Genomic DNA, 23,415 nt, shown 5'->3' on the forward strand with positions numbered 1-23,415 from the left:
CCGCATACATGGCCAGATCTATCATAGAGCTGGAACACTACATCCCTCAGATGACCAGCAACGCGCATTTGCCCAACTTTACATTCTCGATACCACTACCGCAAACGAACAACGCTTACGATGTAAAGAAAATCAAAAATGTCATCCTACATTGATGAACATTATTGCCCTTCAAATCCAAACTATTAATCCTTTTGTGGAAGCTTATCAAATATTACGTGATGTGGAAGAACAAGAAAAAATTAAATCTCTACAAAACGGAACTGTCATGCCAAACATCACTATGGCTATTAAACAAGATCGTACTCAAGACCCTCGACGCTACAATAATCCCACTGTCAGTGAAGCAGCAGTTGTGTTTCAAAATGACAATGGTGAGCCACTAATGTCCACTCGCAGGATTTCAGAATACTCAAGATGGCATGGCCGCAACAACATGTCGCCGGCGTGGACAATGTCGGGATCCAGGATGGCGCCGGCGGAAGAAGATGTCGGGGATCGTGGAGCAGCGACGATAACGGTGTGAGTATGAGAGACGGAGTGAGAGAAAGGGTCGTATGTGGAGTGAAAGAGTGAGTGGATGTGAGTGGAGATGGTGAAAGGTGAGAGGAGTGTGTGTTGAGGAGGTGTGTGTGTATTGAGGGTTAACATGGCAAGAGGTGTGTCACTATCCTCTCGATGCGATAGCATCGGGCCTTAATCTAGTGAACCATATCCTCCGTAAGGTCCTAAAACATCTACAGTAGGGAAAAATATTTTCTTCTTTAGCTCCATTGTCAGGTACAACTGATCTGACAGGTGCAGCTCTTTTAGTTTCATTGCTCCCGACTCACCAGATTGTCAGGGAATCCCCCATCCCCAATTCCTTCCTGACTCTTGATCCTTTGTGAAACCGGATATCACAGTTGTACATTGCTGGCTTCTCAGACACATTGCTCCTGAACACGTCACACTACATAAGGTTGGTATTTTATGCTTTTAGTCATCACAATTATCAAGTTAGCTTGTTTTATGAATGGATAAAATTTGTGAATATTTCATAGAAATAAGTAAGGATTTCTTGCAAATGAAACTGTGCTTCTCAGGCACATTGTTCCCTTAAAAAAATTCTCTCTCTTGCTTCAGATTATCTGCTGCAGTGGAGAGGAAAATGTGTGAATTGTCAAAACCCCTTCATGTTGATGAAGTGAAAATGCTGTTAGATGATGATGTAGACCTCACATTGCATGAGGATTTAGGAGAAGAAGGTGAGATTGATGAGAATCAATCTCACTTTCTTCTCCTAAATCCTCATGCAATGTGAGGTCAGCATCATCATCATTAGTTGGAAGTATGTGAAATTGATTCCAAAACAAAGCAAGATGGTGAGAGTGATAAGGATGAAGAAGATATAGAAACAGATTATATGGGAAGAGATAAAAAACAAATGGAGCAATAAGCCACCCATATAAAGAAATCATAGGGAACATCATAACATTCTCACTCACCTTCCTGCAGTTAAAGGAACAGCAAGGAATGCTAAAACTGCAGCTGAATGCTGGAATAGTTTATTCACAGATGACATTCTGGACTCTATTGTCACATGCACAAATCAATATATAGACATTAAAATGACAAGTTCTTCTGGAGCAGTATCATCAAGCCCATAGATGAAATAGAACTTAGGGCTTTATTTGGACTGTTACACCTTGCAGGAACTTCTAGGGCAAATCGACAATGTTTGGAGGAACTTTGGAGTATAGATGTGATGGAATAGAAAAATTTGGCCTTGTTATTAGAGTTGAGCGAGTAGTTTTGAAAAAAGATCACCAAACATAAATTCGACACACATATGGTACATTTGAGTACATGATGGGAAAGATGAGCATTTTTCTTAAAAATTGGAAAAAGTTGGTAACATTGGATAAAAAGATATAATAAAAGCCGGCAATATATGTACCACGTTTAGTAAAATCACAAAGTGACAGCTTAGAATGGAATAGATTTAATAGATATATACACATAGAATTCATAGATATCTAGATGTCAGTGACACACACATATACAGTGCCTTGCGAAAGTATTCAGCAGCCAGGAACTTTTCTACCTTTCCCCACATATCATCCTTCAAACATAAAGATACCAAATGTAAATTTTTGGTGAAGAATCAACAACAAGTGGGACACAATTGTGAAGTTAAACGAAATGTATTGGTTATTTAAATTTTTTGTGGAAATTCAAAAACTGAAAAGTGGGGCGTGCAATATTACTCGACCCCTTTAACTTAATACTTTGTTGCACCACCTTTTGCTGCGATTACAGCTGCAAGTCACTTGGGGTATGTCTCTATCAGTTTTGTACATCGAGAGACTGAAATTCTTGCCCATTCGTCCTTGGCAAACAGCTCGAGCTCAGTGAGGTTTGATGGAGATCGTTTGTGAACAGCAGTCTTCAGCTCTTTCCACATATTCTCGATTGGATTCAAGTCTGAACATTGACTTGGCCATTCTAACACCTGGATACATTTATTTGTGAACTATTCCACTGTAGATTTAGGCTAGTTTCACACTTGCTTTTTTTTGCAGCGCGTTTTTCCCGCAAAAAAACGCATTAAAAAAACGCATACAAATGCATACAAACGCTGCGTTTTTTTCCAGCATTTTAATGCGCATGCAGGAAAAAAACGCAGCGTTTTTGCGCGTTTGTATGCGTTTTTTGTGCGTTTGCGTTTTTTTACAGATTTTGGAAAAACCCCACAAAAAAGAAAAAACAACCATTCAACAACACACAAGACCAATGGGACTTCATTGTGGGTGTGGTATGTTAATATATATAGACCCTGTCTACAGTATTCTTCACATTTGCTTGATTCTTCTCGTGACCATGGATCTGCGCTGGAAGAGTTTTCACTTCAACTTGGATTTGGACATCGCGATGCCTCAGGCGTATGCAGTTGCTTGCCATGAACAAAGGAAGAGAGAGAGGCAGCGAAGACGGCGGCGTATGTGGATACATCCGATTGTTGAACTCCGGGAGAGCCGTGGGGCATACCACACCCTCTACAGCGAGCTACAGGCAAACCCGGAGAAATTTACAGATTATATCCGGATGTCCCACGAAAGTTTCTTGGATTTGCTTGCTCGTGTCCAACAATCCATCCGGAGACAGGACACACAGCTCCGTCGTGCGATTCCTCCTGAGGAACGGCTACTGGTGACATTACGGTATGTTTTAAAAACCAAGGGGTGCGGTCTGATGGTTTTTTTTTAAATTTAGTATTCAAAACCTTGGGTAATTAGTTTTCGTGAATGTACTAATATTTTATTTTATAGTTTTTTAAAATAATATACATAAATATTAATTTTACTTCTTTGTCTGTTCACAGATTCCTGGCGACTGGAGAAACCCTATCTTCACTACACTTCCAGTACCGTATTGGAATCTCTACCTTGTCTGGAATTGTTGCTGACACCTGCCGGGCTCTCTGGAATGTTCTTTGCCCAGAATTTATGCCCCTGCCCACCGCTGAAAAGTGGATGGAAATTGCTGACAAATTCTGGACAGTATGCAATTTTCCCAACTGTTTGGGAGCTGTTGATGGTAAACACATACGGATCATCAAACCCCAAAGAAAGGGATCTGAGTACTATAATTACAAAAAGTACTTTTCAATAGTACTCATTGCGATTGCGGATGCCGGATGTATGTTTGTAGCAGTGGACATTGGAGCATTTGGCCGTGGTAATGACTCACAGGCTTTTAAAAACTCAGACATGGGCCGGAGGTTGTATGGCAACCAATTTAATTTCCCTATGCCACGGCCTCTTCCTCACACCGAAGCTCCGCCACTGCCCTTTGTAATGGTTGGCGATGAGGCTTTTCAAATGTGCGGAAACTTACTGAAACCCTACTCCAGCCGGGACTTGGACCACACCAAAAAAATATTTAATTACAGGCTGACCAGGGCCAGAAGAACTGTCGAGTGTGCTTTTGGGATTCTTGTTTCCAGATGGCGAATTCTGGGCACGGCCATTAATCTTAAACTTGAAACAGTCGATGAGGTGGTGAAGGCCTGTGTGGTTCTACATAACTTTGTGATGGCTAAAGAGCACCCGACCTTTGAACTGGACGATGATGCTCCTAACCCATTGCCTGAATTCACTCAGCACACTCTCAGGTCATCCGTTGAAGTTGGCCAAATGAGGGACCAATTTGCGGCCTACTTTATTTCTGATGTAGGACGGGTGCACTGGCAAGATGAAATGGTGTAATGTTTTTGTTTGTTTATGGTAATAAAAAAACTTATTTGATACCATTACTGAGTGCACTATATTTTTTAAACTCCAATTTAATAAAAAACTTCCCATGTATAACTGAATTTTTTGATGTTCACACACCTGGGCAGGTAAATACACATATGAGTTAAAATGCAGCATTGCTAGTCTGCGTGAAATATATTGGAACGAGCAAAGCTGCAGGCCATGAATCAGGAAACCATTTTTTTTCAAGAGAAAGTTGTGCAACTAGTTGAAAACAAAGTATGTGATTTTCTCAAAACACAACCCTCAAAACCCAACCCCAATGAAAGTCCATGGGGAATACAAGTCAGCATTGAGTGGATGAATGTAATCTGCTCCATTCCAACTTACAAGTTATTACACTAGGCCTTGGAATGACTATACTAGTCCGTGGTATTTCAAATATGAGTATAGTAGGCCTTGGGCCTACTAGTATAGTCATATGTGAAATACCACGGCCTAGTATAGTCATAACAAGGCCTACTCGATTTTTACCAACTAGGATCTTGTTTCACAAAAAACAAACGGGTGAAACTTGACAAGTTTCAACAGTTTGTTTTTCATGAAACCAGATTCTAGTTGGTAAAACTAGAGTTATTACACTAGGCCTTGGAATGACTATACTAGGCCGTGGTATTTCAAATATGAGTATAGTAGGCCTTGGGGCTAGTAGTATAGTAATATGTGAAATGCCACGGCCTAGTATAGTCATACCAAGGCCTACTGTAATAACTCGATTTTTAACAATCTTGTTTCACAAAAAACAAACTGGTGAAACTAGAAAGATAATTATTTTTAAGACAAGTTTCAACAGTTTGTTTTTCATGAAACCAGATTCTAGTTGGTAAAACTAGAGTTATTACACTAGGCCTTGGAATGACTATACTAGGCCGTGGTATTTCAAATATGAGTATAGTAGGCCTTGGGGCTAGTAGTATAGTAATATGTGAAATACCACGGCCTAGTATAGTCATACCAAGGCCTACTGTAATAACTCGATTTTTAACAACTAGCATCTTGTTTCACAAAAAACAAACTGGTGAAACTAGAAAGAAACTTATTTTTTAGACAAGTTTCAACAGTTTGTTTTTCATGAAACCAGATTCTAGTTGGTAAAACTAGAGTTATTACACTAGGCCTTGGAATGACTATACTAGTCCGTGTTATTTCACATATGACTATACTAGGCCTTGGGTTGGTTTTTAACATGTATTTACCCATCAGTGTGTGTGAGCGGCGCAAACAACATTAATGAAACTTAGTAATGGTGAACCACAAATGTAAATTTATTTTTTATCACAAAAATAAACCTAAAAATTATTTTTTACGGCGTTTGGGGGCAGATGGTTTCAATTTGGGGGTGTGCAGGGAATATGCAACACTTGCAGTTGAAGACGGTGTTTGAGGGGAAGGGGCAACAAAACTTGTGGGGGAAGGTAGTCCAGTTAAGGGAATTAAACTAGGAACACTTGTAGGAGAGGAAATCTGTTCAGGTACATTAGTTGTAATGGCATGTCGCCGTAGGCTTGTGTGCCTGGACCGACTTTGGCCCAATGCCCGCCTTGATTGATTTCACCTTGAACTAGGGGCAAATATGGAATGTAGGTCGCCCGTCTGCTGGTATGGCTGCTGCTGCTGAGGTGGCGGCTGCTGCTGCTGAGGTGGCGGCTGCTGCTGAGGTGGCGGCTGCTGCTGAGGTGGCTGCTGCTGCTGAGGTGGCGGCTGCTGCTGAGGTGGCTGCTGCTGAGGTGGTTGCTGCTGCTGCTGAGGTGGCGGCTGCTGCTGAGGTGGCTGCTGCTGAGGTGGCTGCTGCTGCTGAGGTGGCTGCTGCTGCTCTTCGTTGTCAGTGCTCGTCCTTGCAGGAGGACTGGTGGCGGAAGTGATGGTCCAGGTTTGCAGAGTGGTGGTGGCAGGGCTACTACATGTTGTTGTAGCGGCAGGGCTGTTCCATGTTTGCCTAGTGGTGGCTGAGCTCCACGCATGCATGGGATTGGCGGTGGTGCTCCAGACAGGAGCAGCGCTTGCCATGGTGGTGTCGGTGAAGTGACCAGCTGCACTCAGACTTGTGGTGGTGTAACGGTGGGTGTCCTGGCTTTGAATAGAGGTGTCCGTGCAGTGGTATGCAGCACAAGTAGGTAGTGAGGTGAAGCGAGTCAATGGTGGCACAGGTGGAAAGGACACCACTGACTGCTGACCGTACCGATTATGCTGCATAGCCTGCAAGAAAGCATTGTTGCAGGCCTGCAGCACATTCAGCTGTTGATCAGGACTAAGGTGTTCCGCCATGCCCTTTTCAATCTTACTAAAAAAATGATGTGCTGGTCTGTTGAGGTCGGCCTCCAGACGGTCAAGGCGCTGTTCTACAGAATTGAAGCGGTGTTCAAAGTGGTTAAAACCACGTTCCATGAGTGCAAAACCGCTTTCAACTCTGTCGGACAGTGACTTGAGGCTGGAATTAAATGTCTCGCTCAAATGCATAAACTCGGGCAAGACATTCCTGTCCAAGGCCCTCTGCCGCTGGCGGGTAGTGCCCGCATAACCAGTGGCAGAGACCTGGGACAGGGGAACACCTGATGGCCCAGCTTCCTGGTCACCAGCTGTGTGTGTGGTTGACCTGCAAGGTGCTTCCTGGCTGTCGGATGGCTGGGACGGGTCAGAGGACGTCCGAGGAAGGACCGCTCCAGGGCCAGGTTGCAGGGTGCTGCTCCAGGTGCTGTGGAAGAAAGGAAAATCATTACTACCATGCCTTTACAAGAAGCATCAGCTGTGGATTAGAAAAACACAGATTAATAAAAATAAAAACCCAAAATGTATAATACTTACGATCTTGTGGCAAGGACCGGTCTTAGGAACTGCAACGCGTGATAGTGACGGTATCTAGTTCTGGTCCTTGACGCAGATCCACTGCGAACCTGGCCCTCAGCACGAACATCACTGTTGAAGCGGTCCTTGATCGAACGCCAACGTGTTCGGACTTTGTCCACTGTTGATAAAAAAAAACAGTGCCGTCAAGGACAACAGTCACTGCGGCACAATGTAGCAATACAATACTCAAAGCAGTCACTGTAGACCCCGATGACACTGTTGGGTTTCCTGCTAGAATACACCTAGCACGAAACCCAACAGTGCCGTCAAGGACAACAGTCACTGCGGCACAATGTAGCAATACAATACTCAAAGCAGTCACTGTAGACCCCGATGACACTGTTGGGTTTCCTGCTAGAATACACCTAGCACGAAACCCAACAGTGCCGTCAAGGACAACAGTCACTGCGGCACAATGTAGCAATACAATACTCAAAGCAGTCACTGTAGACCCCGATGACACTGTTGGGTTTCCTGCTAGAATAAACCTAGCACGAAACCCAACAGTGCCGTCAAGGACAACAGTCACTGCAGCACAATGTAGCAATACAATACTCAAAGCAGTCACTGTAGACCCCGATGACACTGTTGGGTTTCCTGCTAGAATACACCTAGCACGAAACCCAACAGTGCCGTCAAGGACAACAGTCACTGCGGCACAATGTAGCAATACAATACTCAAAGCAGTCACTGTAGACCCCGATGATACTGTTGGGTTTCCTGCTAGAATACACCTAGCACGAAACCCAACAGTGCCGTCAAGGACAACAGTCACTGCGGCACAATGTAGCAATACAATACTCAAAGCAGTCACTGTAGACTCCGATGACACTGTTGGGTTTCCTGCTAGAATACGCCCAGCACGAAACCCAACAGTGCCGTCAAGGACAACAGTCACTGCGGCACAATGTAGCAATACAATACTCAAAGCAGTCACTGTAGACCCCGATGACACTGTTGGGTTTCCTGCTAGAATACGCCTAGCACGAAACCCAACAGTGCCGTCAAGGACAACAGTCACTGCGGCACAATGTAGCAATACAATACTCAAAGCAGTCACTGTAGACCCCGATGACACTGTTGGGTTTCCTGCTAGAATACGCCTAGCACGAAACCCAACAGTGCCGTCAAGGACAACAGTCACTGCGGCACAATGTAGCAATACAATACTCAAAGCAGTCACTGTAGACCCCGATGACACTGTTGGGTTTCCTGCTAGGATACGCCTAGCACGAAACCCAACAGTGCCGTCAAGGACAACAGTCACTGCGGCACAATACAGAGCAGGGAAATACTCACTAAACGCCTTTTTGGAGGATGCTGTGGCGCTGTCCCAGCCATCCATCAACGCTGCGGCCACCTCATTCCATAGCCGCCGGGTCACCACATTGTCCTTGTACAGCCGGTCACGGCTGTCCCACAACGGCGAACGCTCCTGGACCAGGCTGATGAGCTGCTCATTATCCAGGTAGACGTCTTCATCCCGTTGTGGAACCTAGACAAAACACATTCATTAGAATAATCAAATTTAAATTGAATAAAAAGTTACAAAAAAAGAAACAAAAAAAAGAGTAAAAATAGCAGATAAAAAATAAAGAACATTACAAATCATTTGATACTTACATTCCGTATCACCACCGGGACTTGGCTTCGCTGCTCCTGCTCTTCGCCCTCACTAGTCCCGTCCGCAGATGATGATGACGATGTCTTAAGAAAGTTGAAAAAAACGTAAGAGATTTGGAGAAGCAGCAGATATACTTACCAGATGCACGAAAATAATCACCTCACGGTCTGCTTGCGCCAATTCCTGCCGCGATGGGGAATACTCGGATTCTGAAGACATACTGCATGTAAAAATAATAAAAATCATTAGTACATACATAATTTAAAAGGACAGGCATATAATGTAATATACTCACATTCTTCGCTGATATAATGGGTTCTTGGTTGACTGTCTGCTCTTCAATCTGTCAGTGTAGTAGTGGCAGAGTTTTGGCAGGCACCTCCTTTATATAGACTTTTTTTTTTTGACTTTAGAAGATTCTAACTAGGATAAAAAGTGGACACCACCCAAAAAACGCAGCGCTAAAAAAACGCATACCTGCGCATGCCAGTGCGCACGTATGCGCATCCATAGGCTATAATGGCCATTTTTAGCGCAAAACGTGCGCATACGTGCGCATGCGATTTTTTCCAGGGCCAAAAAATGCAACATGCTGCGTCTGGAAAATACCAACGCACACCCCAAAAAAACGCAGCGCATGAAAATCGCATACATGCGCTTACAAGCGCGCAGGTATGCGCACCCATGTTAAATATAGGGGAAAAATCGCATGCGCACGTATGCGTTTTTTTCCAGCGCTAAAAAACGCAAATGTGAAACCAGCCTTAGCTTTATGTTTGGGATCATTGTCTTGTTGGAAATCAAATCTCCGTCCCAGTCTCAGGTCTTTTGCAGACTCCAACAGGTTTTCTTCAAAAATGGTCCTGTATTTGGCTCCATCTATCTTCCCATCAATTTTAACCATCTTCCCTGTCCCTGCTGAAGAAAAGCAGGCCCAAACAATGATGCTGCCACCAACATGTTTGACAGTGGGGATGGTGTGTTCAGGGTGATGAGCTGTGTTGCCTTTACGTCAAACATATCGTTTGGCATTGCTGCCAAAAAGTTCGATTTTTGTTTCATCTGACCAGAGCACCTTCTTCCACATGTTTGGTGTGTCTCCCAGGTGGCTTGTTGCAAACTTTAAACAACACTTTTTATGGATATCTTTGAGAAATGGCTTTCTTCTTGCCACTCTTCCATAAAGGCCAGATTTGTGCAGTGTACGAATGATTGTTGTCCTATGCACAGACTGTCCCACCTCAGCTGTAGATCTCTGCAGTTCATCCAGAGTGATCATGGGCCTCTTGGCTGCATCTCTGATCAGTCTTCTCCTTGTTTGAGATGAAAGTTTAGAGGGACGGCCGGGTCTTGGTAGATTTGCAGTGGCATGATACTCCTTCCATTTCAATATAATCTCTTTCATAGTGCTCCTAGGGATGCTTAAAGTTTTGGAATTAATTTTGTATCCAAATATATTAAACTTATCCACAACAATATAACGGACCTGCCTGTTGTGTTTCTTGGTCTTCATGATGCTCTCTGTGCTTCAAACAGAACCCTGAACCTATAAAAGAGCAGGTGCATTTATATGGAGACTTGATTTTCACACAGGTGGATTATATTTATCGTCATTAGTCATTTAGGACAACATTGGATCATTCAGAGATCAACAATGAACTTCTGGAGTGAGTTTGCTGCACTGAAAGTAAAGGGGATGAATAATATTGCACGCCCCACTTTTCAGTTTTTGAATTTCCCCAAAAAATTAAAATAACCAATACATTTCGATCAACTTCACAATTGTGTCCCACTTGTTGTTGATTCTTCACCAAAAATTCACATTTGGTATCCTTATATTGGAAGCATGATATGAGGGAGAAGGTTGAAAAGTACTTTGCAAGGCACTGTATATACTGGTCTGGAAAAAATTAAGAAACCACTGCAAAATTTTCACTTTGTCTGATTTTTCTATTTATAGGTATATTTTTGAGTAAAATGTAAATGGCTCTTTTATTCTATAAACTACTGACGACATGTCTTCAAATTTCCAAGCACTATATTTTGCATTTATTTTCAGAAAATGAGAAATGGTCAAAAGAACAAAAAAAATGCAGTGCTTGCAGACCTCAAATAATGCTAAGAATACAAGTTCATAATCATTTAAAAACAACAATACTAATGTTTTAACTTAGGAAGAGTTCAAAATCAATATTTTGTGGAATAAAAATCATTTTTAATCACAGCTTTCATGGGTCTTGGCATGCATTCCACCAGTCTTTCACACTGCTTTTGGGTGACCTTATGTGACTCCTGGTACAAATATTTAACACCTTTACCCCCAAGGGTGGTTTGCACGTTCAAGACCGGGCCAATTTTTACAATTCTGACCACTGTCCCTTTATGAGGTAATAACTCTGAAACGCTTCCATGGATCACACTGATTCTGACAATCTTTTCTCGAGACATATTGTACTTCATGTTAGTGGTAAAATTTCATTCAAATAACTTGCGTTTATTTGTGAAAAAAATGGAAATTTGGCAAAACTTTTGAAAATTTCACAATTTTCCAACTTTGAGTTTTTATGCCCTTAAATTACAGAGATATGGCACAAAAAAAGCTTAATAAGTAACATTTTACATATGTTTACTTTACATCAGCACAATTTTGGACGAAATTTTTTTTTTTCTTACGAAGTTATAAGGGTTGAAAGTTGACCAGCGATTTCTCATTTTTGCAACACCATTTTATTCTTATGGACCACGTCACATTTGAAGTCACTTTGAGGGGTCTATGTGATAGAAAATACCCAAAAGTGACATGATTCTAAAAACTGCACCCCTCAAGGTACTGAAAACCACATTCAAGAAGTTTATTAACCTTTCAGGTGCTTCACAGGAATTTTTTGAATGTTTAAAAAAGTGAACATTTAACTTTTTTCTCAAAAAAATTAATTCAGGTCCAATTTTTTTTTTATTTTACCAAGGGTAACAGGAGAAATTGGACCACAAAAGTTATTGTGCAATTTGTCCTGAGTACGCTGATACCTGTTATGAGGGGGGAACCACTGTTTTGGCGCAAGGCAGAGCTCAGAAGGGAAGGAGCGCCGTTTGACTTTTTCAATGCAAAATTGGCAGGAATTCAGATCGGATGCCATGTCACGTTTGGAGAGCCGCTGATGTGCCTAAACAGTGGAAACCCCCAACAAGTGACCCCTATTTTGGAAACTAGACTCCCCAAGGAACTTATCTAGATGTGTGGTGAGTACTTTGAACCCACCAGGGCTTCACAGACGTTTATAACGTACAGCCGTACAATTAAAAAATCATATTTTTCCACAAAAATGATCTTTTCACCGCAATTTTTATTTTCTCAAGGGTAACAGGACCATAAAAGTTATTGTGCAATTTGTCCAGAGTATGCTGATACCCTATATGTTGGTGTAAACGACTATTTGGGCACATGGCAGAGCTCGGAAAGGAAGCATCACCATTTGACTTTTTTGGCTGGAATTGACATCGGACGCCATGTCGCGTTTGGAAAGCCCCTGATGTAACAAAACAGTGGAAACCCCCACAAATGACACCATTTTGGAAACTAGACTCCCCAAGGAACTTATCTAGATGTATGGTGAGAAATTTGATCCCCCAAGGGCTTCACAGAAGTTTATAACGTACAGCCGTACAATTAAAAAATCATATTTTTTCCAAAAAAATGATCTTTTCACCCTCAATTTTTATTTTCTCAAGGGTAACAGGACCATAAAAGTTATTGTGCAATTTGTCCTGAGTATGCTGGTACCCAATATGTGGGGGTAAACTACTATTTGGATGCATGGCAGAGCACGGAAGGGAAGCAGCGCCATTTGACTTTTTTGGCTGGAATTGACATCGGACGCCATGTCGCGTTTGGAAAGCCCCTGATGTGTCAAAACAGTGGCAATCCCCCACAAATAACACCAATTTGGAAACTTGACCCCCCAAGGAACTTATTTAGATGTGTGGTGAGAACTTTGAAACTCCCAGGGCTTCACAGAAGTTTATAACGTACAGTCATAAAATTAAAAAAACACATTTTTTCCACAAAAATGATCTTTTCACCCTCAATTTTTATTTTCCCAAGGGTAACAGGACCCTAAAAGTTATTGTGCAATTTGTCCTGAGTATGCTGATACCCCACATGTGGGGGTAAACCACTATTTGGGCGCATGGAAGAGCTTGGAAGGGAAGCAGCGCCATTTGACTTTTTTTGCTGGAATTGGGATTGGACGCCATGCTGCGTTTGGAAAGGCCCTGATGTACCTAAACAGTGGAAACCCCCCACATATGACACCATTTTGGAAACTAGACCCCCCCAGGAACTTAGCTAGATGTGTGGTGAGCACTTTGAACCCCCAATGGCTTCACAGAAGCTTATAACACCCGGGCTTGAAAATAAAAAAAATCATCTTTTCCACAAACATGATCTTTTTTATTTATCCAAGGGTAACAGGAGAAATTGGACCCCAAAAGTTGTTGAACAATTTGTCCTGAGTACGCTGATACCCCATATGTGGGAGAAAACTACTGTATGGGCACATGTCGGGGTTTGGAAGGGAAGTAGAGACTTTTTGGAATGCAGACTTTGATGGAATGGTCTGCGGCTGTCATGTTGCCTTTGAAGAGCCCCTAGTGTACTTAAACAGTGGAAACTTCCCACAAGTGACCCCATTTTGGAAACTAGACCCCCTACGGAACTTATCTAGATGTGTGGTGAGCACTTTGAACCCCCCAGTGCTCCACAGAAGTTTATAACGCCCGGGCGTGAAAATAAAAAAATCATATTTCTTCCACAATCATGATATTTTAGTCACCATTTTTTTATTTTTCCAAGGGTAACAGGAGAAATTGGACCCCAAAAGTTGTTGTCCAGTTTGTCCTGAGTACGCTGATACCCCATATGTGGGAGAAAACTACTGGACGGGCACACGTCGGGGCTCGGAAGGGAAGTAGTGACGTTTTGGAATGCAGACTTTGATGGAATAGTCTGCGGGTGTCATGTCACGTTTGGAGAGCCTCTGATGTGCCTAAACTGTTGAAACTCCCCACAAGTGACCCCATTTTGGAAACTAGACCCCTCACAGAACTTATCTAGATTTGTGGTGAGCACTTTGAACCCCCATGTGCTTCACAGAAGTTTATAACGCCCGGACGTGAAAATAAAAAAAATCATATTTTTTTTTCCACAAAAATGATATTTTTGCCCCCCAATTTTTTATTTTCCTAAGGGAAACAGGAGAAATTTTACCCCAAAAGTTATTTTGCAATTTTTCCTGAGAAGGCTGATACCCCATCTGTGGGGGTAAAACACTGTTTGGGCGCATGGCAGAGCTTGGAAGGGAAGGAGCAACATTTGACTTTTTCAAAGCAGAAATGGCTGGAATTGAGATCAGACGCCATGTTGCGTCTGGAGAGCACCTGATGTGCCCAAACAGTGGAAACCCCCCAATTCTAACTCCAACCCTAACCCCAACACACCCTTAACCCTAACCTCAGTCCTAACGCCAGTCCTAACCCTAGCCCTAACCATAACCCTACCCCTAGCCCTAACCCTAGCCATAGCCCTAGCCCTAGCCCTAACCCTATCCCTAACCCTAATGGGAAAATGGAAATAAATACATTTTTTTTTAGTTTTATTATTTTTCCCTTACTAAGAGGGTGATAATGGGGGGTTTGATTTACTATTTATGGTGGGTTGTTATATTTGGCAGCTGTCGCACTCTAAAAGATGCTTTTTATTGTAAAAATAGTTTTTGCATCACCTCATTTTGAAAGCTGTAATTTTTGCATATTTTGACCCATCGAGTCATGTGAGGTCTTATTTTTTTGCGGGACGAGTAGACGTTTTTATTGGTTTCATTTTTGGGCATGTGTAGTTTTTTGATCGCTTTTTATTCCGATTTTTGTGATGCAGAATTAACAAAAAACAGCATTTCAAGAATTTCTTTTGGGGGTGCGTTTACACCATTCCACATGTGGTAAAATTGATAAAGTGGTTTTATTCTTCGGGTCAGTATGGTTACCTCATTTATGTCTTTTTTTATGTTTTGGTGCTTTTATGCACTGAAAACAATTTTGTATAAAAAAATAATTATTTTTGCATCGCTTTATTCTGCGAGCTACAACTTTTTATTTTTTTCGCTGATGATATAGAAGAGTTAATGGTTTGCTTTATATCCCTTTAATTACCTTTAAGACTTCAACTGCCTTTTCCCTATTATTGCTATGTGTTATTCTTATGTAGACTATTAGTCTCTGTCTTCAAGGAAACTATACTTGTTATCATATTTGTTCTCAAAAACATGTTCTGGGTACATTGTAAATAAGGTACGACCCTGAGATGATGGTGGGGGCCAAATGAGCTCCAAAGAGTCACATATTGTTGCAAATGGTATAAAAGTTTCCTTGTATTTCATTGCGTCAGATAAAGTGATTTGACCTCGGCTTGTGTGTTAAGTCTCTTTGTCTCCAAGCGCTTGCAACAGAAGGGCGAAACCTCGTAAGTCGGACTCACTGGTGATCTGGCATAGCTGACGCTTGGTCAGGACAAAAAGCAGCTACGACACTGATGACACTGTGTGGCAGTTTGTTTTTTTTACGGGTCAAGATGATGTTTTCAGCAGTACCATGGTTATTTATATACGTCTTTTTGATCGCGCGTTATTGCACTTTTTGTTCGGTGGTATGATAATAAAGCATTATTTTTTGCTTTGTTTTTTATTTTTATTTTTTAAGGGGTTCACTAAAGGGGTTAAGTAATGGGACAGTTTTATAGGGCAGGTCGTTACGGACGCGGCAATACTAAATATGTGTACTTTTGTTTTGTTTTTTTTATTTCCAAAAAATGAATTTATTAGGGAAAGTTTTTTTTAAAAATTTATTTAGCAATTCTTCATAAATTATTTTTTTAGCGATATTTTATAAATTATGTTTACACTTTTTTTTTTTAAAACTGTATTACATTGTCCCAGTGGGGACATCACTGTCATGTGACAGATCGCTGATCTGTCACATCACAGATCACTGTGACAGATCAGCGATCTGTCACAGGCAGTGCTGCAGCCGTCTCCCTGCAGGCCCCTGAAGTTCCCCGCCGCCATTTTGGATTTGGGGACCTGCAGGGAAGGAGGCCCCCACAGCAGCGCTGCACATTGCGCTGCTGAGGGGGTCTCAGGGAAGCACGGAGGGAGGGCCCTGCCGATGCTTCCCTAAACACCCGGTACACTGCGACCATGGTTAATCACAGTGTGCCATGGGTTAACGTGTCGGGGGCGGTCCGTGACTGCCCCTCACACAGTGTCGGGTGTCTTCTGTGATAATCAGCTGACACCCAGCCGCGATCAGCGGCGCCAAACCTGTGAGCGCCGCTGATCGCGCTAGACGTACTATCCCGTCCATGGGCATAGGGGCCCGGGTCCCATGGATGGGATAGTACGTCTCTTGTCAGAAAGGGGTTAAGCAGTTTTCTTTGCTTGATGGCTTGTGACTATCCATCATCCTCTTGATTACATTCCAGACGTTTTCAATAGGGATCAGGTCTGGAGATTGGGCTAGCCATGACAACTCTGAGGACAAAACCAGTCCTCAGAGTTGGGGAACATTGCCTGAGCAGAAAAAATCAACTGTTTTTCCAGGACAACTTTGTAAACAGCTTGATTCATATTTCCTTCGCAAAGATTAACCTGTCCAATTCCAGCCTTGCAGAAGCATCCCCAGATCACCGATCATCCACCAAATTTCACAGTGGGTGCAAGACACTGTGGCTTGTACACCTCTCCAGGTCTCTGTCTAACCATTAGTTGATCAGGTGTTGGGCAAAGCTGAAAATTAGACTCATCAGGGAAGATTACCTTATTCCAGTCCTCTATGGACCAATCCTTATGGTCTTTGGCAAACTTCATCTTAGCTCTCCTTTGCTTCTCATTGATGAAAGGGTTTTTTCTACCCTTACATGACTTAAGCCCTGCCTCTAGAAGCCTGTTAAGAATTGTTCTTGCCATGCGCTACACCCCAGCTGCCATTTGCCGTTTCTTTTGTAGGTCACGTGATGTCATCCTGTGGTCACTGAGTGACATTCAAATAAGATGACAGTCATCCTGGTCAGTGGATAGTGGTTTTTGCCATCTGCTGGTCTGTAGCTTTGTTGTCCCCAATGTCTGCTGCTTGACCAAGTTGTAATGGACTACCATCTGAGAAACTTTAAGGATGGAGGCAACATGACGCTCACTGTACCTCTCTGATAGTAAAGCCAGAATTTAGCTCATCTTTTCCTCCCTCAAGACTTTTTTCTTTTCAGTTCTTTTGGCATGGTTAAAAGTTAATTTTTCATTCGTATTACTTTTTGGGATATTGCTAGCACTTGTTTTGCCATCCTGCTTGTCCTATTGTAAGAGGATTGTGAACATCATCACAGTGGTTATTATACTTTCCTTACTTAACCTCTTTCGCCATATGATGTACTATCCCATCCATGTGCCCTGGGACTTAATTCCCAAGGATGGGATAGTACATCATAGCGACCAGCGGCGCCCCCGGGGGCTGATTGCGGCTGGGTGTCAGCTGATTATCACAGCTGACACCCGGCATTATGTGTCAGGTGTGGTCACGGACCGCCCCCGACACATTAACCCCTGGCACACTGCGATCAAACATGATTGCAGTGTATCGGGGCATAGGAGAGAAGTGCGCAGGGAGGGGGCTTCCTCCGTGCTTCCCTGGGACCCCCGGAGCGACGTGATGTGCTGCGCTGCTCCGAGGGTCCTTTTCCCTCCAGGCCCCATGATCCAATATGGCCTCGGGGTCCTTCAGGGGCCTGCAGGAAGCCTTGTGCAGCGCCTGTCAGACCGCCAATCTGACAGAGTGCTGTCTAAATTGTCAGATCGGCGATCTGACATCTTATAGTGATGTCCCCCCCTGGGACCATGTAATAAAGTTAAAAAAAAGTGTAAACATAATTTCTAAAAAAAATCGCTAAATAAATTTAAAAAAAAAATATTGCTCAATAAATTCATTTTTTTTGGAAATACAAAAAAACAAAACAATAAAAGTACACATATTTAGTATCGCCGGACAAAAGAAGAAAAGACACTGCATATATGTGGGATCACCACGCATGAGACAATTATGTGAAAATATAAATTTTTATTAATTGCACAAAAGCAACAGAAAACACCACGCATTAAAAGCAATTAAAAACAGTCTCATCAGCATGTACACCGCTGGCTGCAGAATGTAATGGCACTAAATATGGATCAATCAAGCTATTAATAGAGCTCCATATAATGCAGACAATACAATGGGAGCAATAGAAAAAAAAACAATCAAAAATGACTGGACCAGTTATTATAACCCTGTAGTAATATACTGTGCTAGATACGGTATATCACAAACAGCAAGGAAAGTCAATCAATAATCCCTAATAGGAACCCTGCAGTGTTTGGTAGATACCTGATGGAAAGAGGTAAAAAAAACCCTGGGTAACAGAGGAAGCTCCTCATGGAGTGAAATCGCTTATTCAGGAAGAGCAACTGAAGCTCAGAAAATAAGAGAGCTAATAAAGTACGGTAATTCCACACCCCAAGCTGGAGTGCAATACGTCACCCAAAAGCAGCACAGTCAGAGAGTCCAGTCAGAGTCGCCCCAACGTCTGTGTAAAGAGCCAGCAGCCACAGCGGGGTACAATAACCCACGCGTTCCGACACCACAGGTGTCTTTCTCAAGGTGAGTGCTAATGTTGCTTAGTAGAGCAGCTATTTAAGTCAAAATAATCACTGATACATCCTTGCCAGGTGGCAGCTGGAGGCGTGCAAACGCACAGGTAGGCGGATATGGCGTCATGAGTTTCAGATGTAATGCGCAGGCGCCATCACAACCCAACAAATGTTAAGGTATAAGTCAAGGTCTCGTGAGAGTTAGATGTCCTGCGCATGCGCACTACAATCACGCAAGTAACCATAGCGCTGTTTGTAAGCGCCATCACCGACTGCAAAGCGGCGTTTGTTGTAAGTCAAAATCTCGTGAGATTTGCGAATCTCACACATGCGCAAATAAGCCCTAAAGAAACCATAGCAATAAAAACAGATGCAAACACATCGTAGAGGGCAGTAAACCAAGATATCATAGGGCCCATACATCACACGTAGCCACAATTCGACTAAACATATGACTTAAAATGTGAGCGCTATCATAGTAACCGTTAAGTTGCAGAAACCGATGGCTAATACACACATATTAATATGACAAAAGGGCGGCGCTTAGTAATAATAGAGTCCCATGGATTTAATACACCCCGTAAATACGTTGTGTACTCATGACCATAGATCAACATCTTATCAAAAAATCCCGCACAGATGCACTGCAATCAGGCGGGTAACCATAGTGCTATTTGTCGACATTATCACAGGCGTCCGTTGCAAGTCAAAATCCCATGAGATTAACAAATCTCATACATGCGCAATTGAGCCCTAAGGTAACCATGGCAATAAAGAAAAGTGCTAACACGTCATACAAGGCGATAAACAAATATCTCATAGGGCCCATACATCACATATAGACACCATTTGACTGGACATATGACAAAAGCAGTAAAGGTTAGACACATATGTTTACAATATGAGCACTGTCATAATAAAAAAAAAAAATAAAGGACGATTTAATACACACATGTTGATGTGACAAAAGAGCGGCGCTTATTATAGATTGAGTCTCATGGACTTAATACAGCCCATACATACGTTGTATATTTGTAACCATGAGTCAGAATTTTATTAAAAGGTCGCACGGAAACGCACTGCAATCAGGCGGGTAACCATAATGCTGTTTATCAGCATTAATATGGGCTACAAGGCGGTGCTTAGTGTGAGTCAAGATCTCATACGGTTGAAAGATCACACGCATGCGCAATCTAATGAACAATTTGCATGGAAACAGCCTATAACAATGATGTTAGAGGAAATTAAATCAGATATACGTAAAGGTTCTAGTTTGATATGACAAAGGCAAAGCCTAATGCTGTAAAAGAAACATATAGAACCCCCACTTGCGATTGTGATGTTATTAAACCTAAACCATCAGTCTGCAGATCGATATAGCAAAATATAAGGGAAAAATGCATACCAGAGCCATCAATGATGGTACTAGAGTCTGTAGATATACAAATGTTTTTAAATCAAACCTTATATCAAACTACTAAGCATATATAAGGTAAATGCACGGCATAGGTAAAAAAGCGCCAGACCAATGCAGGTATAAACCAAACACTGCTGATGACCCATTGAACCCAAATGTGGGAAAGAATGGAACCAACTTGAGTACCAACAAGTCAAAATTTACTGACATAACCGTGAGTATCTCACAACGTATCTTAATGTAAAACAATTGGGTACAGATTATAGAAGAGGAGGAAGGAGGGGAAATGGGAAAGGGAGAAGGGGGGGGGAGGGGAAAGGGAGGAGGTGGAGGGGAACCAATAAGCCGGCACTTAGACAAGCAGTATACAGGGGGTGAATACATAATCCAGATATTAATATACCGGGATGCCAGAATATCCCATACACGTTATAATCTCCCATTTTTCAAACATTCGCAGTGTATTTAGGAAGACATAGTAGAGGGTCCCAAGGATGGAAAAGGAGGGAGGCAAATAAACACCATCCTCCTATGTTCAGCGTGGTTCCCAGCATCATGATGAAATGTCATTAACGTTGTACAGATTAGATACGTCAGAACGGGGAGTCTCAGAATCCAGCCGAGTAGAAAGGAGACGTCCCGAAATCCGGTATATAATAGAAGCCAAGAGCTAAATGCTGGAAGAAACAAAAGGCAGGAGACAAAGAAAATATATATTAATAAGATGACACAACACAATTTATGTCTTCTTATAGAAGCCGTTATACAGCCGCTCCTCATTGAGGCCTCGAGGCGATAGACAGTCCAAGACATAGATCCACCTGGCTTCCCGACGGAGAAGCTCATCTGAGATATTACCCCCCCTAATGTTGACACGAACCCCCTCTAGTCCTAAAACCTTGAGGGAGTCGGGGGAACCCCCATGAGTATCAAGAAAATGGGTGACCACAGAAGTCAGCGGTTTCCCCTTACCCCTGTCTGACCGTGCCGTCATAATATTCGAAAGGTGCTGCTGAGTCCTCCGTCGTAGTTCTTGCGTTGTCTGCCCCACATATATTTTCTTGCATTCACAAACCAGAGCGTAGACAATATTGCGAGAACGGCAGTTGATATACGCCTTCGGCTGTATCTGTGTGGGCAGACAAAGCACAGAAATCAATCGATTAGACAGAATTCGAGGACAGATAGAGCAAGCACCACATGGAAAAGTGCCCTTATTGTCATTACCGGTACGGATCTTGGTGGTGGGGCGTCTAAAATGACTATTAGACAAAATGTCTTTAAGGTTCTGCGTCCTTCTAGCCACCACACTAGGGCGTTCATCCACAAAACGTTGTAACTTGGAATCACTTAGCAGAATCCCCCAGTTGTTCCCCAGAATTTGATAAACATCACTCCACTGGTTGTGGAACCTCGTGATGAGGCTGATCCGGTTTCGGGCATCCCTTACCCATGGGGTTAAGAATTCCTCCCTAGGACGATTCCTGGAGAACTCAAAGGCTCCAGATATAATCTTCCTTGGATATCCTCTCTCACGGAATCTATTAGATAGTTGGCGTGATTCCCTCATAAAATCTTCTGTACGGCTGCAGTTTCTCCTGATTCGGATAAATTGTCCTTTGGGAATTCCCTTACGTAAATGTGCAGGGTGAAAACTGTCAAAGTGTAATACGTTGTTAGTTGCTGTTTGTTTGCGGAACAGTGTTGTAGTGGTACGGTTGTGGCAAATTCCAATCCTAAGATCAAAAAAAATCCACCGAACTGGAAGAGAAAGCACACGTGAGCTTGATATTCCAACAATTCCCATTTAATGCTGAAATAAACTCCATTAGTTGAGTTTCAGATCCCGACCAAATGATGGCAATGTCATCGATGTATCTAAACCACTTGATCACCCATTTAGAAAAACTGTCTTGTTGGTAGACGTGTGTCTCCTCCCACCAACCCAAAAAGAGGTTGGCGTAGGAGGGCGCACACTTCGCCCCCATAGCGGTCCCAGACACTTGCCTGAAAAAAGCCCTATCAAAAACAAAATAGTTTTTTTCTAGGACAAATTTTAACAGCTCAAGAATAAACGTGTCATGACCCCTGTCACCCGTAGTATGGTGGTTTAAAAAGTAAGAGACAGCCTCCATACCAAGATTGTGGCTGATGTTGGTGTAGAGTGCCTCCACATCTAGGGTGACCAAGATGGTGCCATCGGGTATTTCCAGGTCCTTCAGGAGTAACAGCAGATGAGTAGTATCTCGGACAAAAGAATCCAACCGCTGTGCCAGAGGCTGCAAGTAGAAATCAAGATAAGCACAAGGTTTCTCATACAACCCCCCCAGCCCGGATACAATGGGTCTGCCCGGAGGCTCACTAATAGATTTGTGTACCTTTGGTAATAGATAGAATGTTGGTACAACCGGATGGCTGGTAATCAAAAAAATCATGTTCTTTTTTATTGATGATACCACTCAGGAGTGCCCTAGAAAGTAATCTATCTAGCTGTCCCTTGAAGATAGTAGTCGGGTCTGAAGGTAAGATTTGATAGTATTGAATGTTATCAATCTGGCGGTGGGCTTCCAGACAGTACATGTTTTTAGGCCACAAAACGATGTTCCCGCCTTTATCGGCTTCCTTAATTTCAAAAGAGTCATTATTTTTCAGACTCTTCAAAGCCAGTTTCTCCCCTCTACTCAGATTGTTTTGGCGAGGCTTGTCCAGTCTAAGTCTCTTAATGTCCCTGCAAGTCTTGTCAAAGAAAATCTGAATTGTTGGAAATAAAGAGAAACTGGGAGATGCCTGTGAGGGCAATCTTCCAGTAAATCTTCTCCGCCCAGAACCAGCCTCATTCTCCGTTAACAGATCTAAAAGGTCACGAAGCACTTGTCTGTCCTGTTCAGGTAATTCCTCAATGGGAGGAAGGGAGGGTTGTTGGTACAACATTTTAAACGTCAATTGACGACAAAAGAGATATAAATCTTTTGTGAGCTCAAATTTGTCTAAACAGTTAGTTGGTGAGAAAGATAAACCTTTGGATAGGAGTTTGGTCTCTACCTCTGATAGTTCATAAGAGGATAAGCTTATTATACGCAACCCATCCCCCTCCAGTGATGAACTGGAGTGGGAGGTGGCCCCTAATAACGTCTCCTGTTGTTGAGTCTCGTCTCCCTTCTCGAGTTCGGTGACCAGACTCGTAAATTCCTGTTTCTCTTGGTCCGATGTCTTAGGTTTCCTTCTCCCCTTTCTAGACTGCTTTCCCTGTCGCTTGTGTCGGTGGATAAAAAATCACTACTATGAGTAGTTGCACCCAGATTGGTGGTATCATTACTATTAGTATTGGTAATTATTGGTACCCGATGTCTCGAGTTACCCTGATGGGTCCATCTATAGACCCGTTGTTTATCAGAGTCTAATTTATCTCGTTGGAATTTACTCTTTTTACCTCTAATGATGTCTTTCTCATATCGATCCACCACTTCCTTAAGTTGAATCCTAAAAGGATCAACTAGTGTTTTT

At 42.6% G+C, this 23,415-nt stretch overlaps 1 protein-coding gene across 1 annotated transcript; it reads right to left on the bottom strand.

Moving 5' to 3' along the window:
* Nucleotides 1-6,007: 6,007 nt before the first annotated feature.
* Nucleotides 6,008-22,842, bottom strand: LOC141094589 (uncharacterized). Its single transcript, XM_073580463.1, has 5 exons — nt 22,510-22,842; nt 22,049-22,190; nt 20,884-21,672; nt 8,766-8,899; nt 6,008-8,637 (listed from the first exon to the last, which is right to left on the bottom strand). The coding sequence occupies exons 1-5, from the start codon at nt 22,840-22,842 to the stop codon at nt 7,123-7,125; spliced, it is 2,913 nt and encodes a 970-aa protein (XP_073436564.1). The 3' UTR covers nt 6,008-7,122.
* Between the last annotated feature and the right edge of the window lie 573 nt (nt 22,843-23,415).

Source organism: Dendrobates tinctorius, unplaced genomic scaffold, assembly GCF_039654945.1.
Source record: "Dendrobates tinctorius isolate UK_male_01 unplaced genomic scaffold, ASM3965494v1 ptg000064l, whole genome shotgun sequence".
In the NCBI taxonomy this organism is placed as follows: domain Eukaryota; kingdom Metazoa; phylum Chordata; class Amphibia; order Anura; family Dendrobatidae; genus Dendrobates; species Dendrobates tinctorius.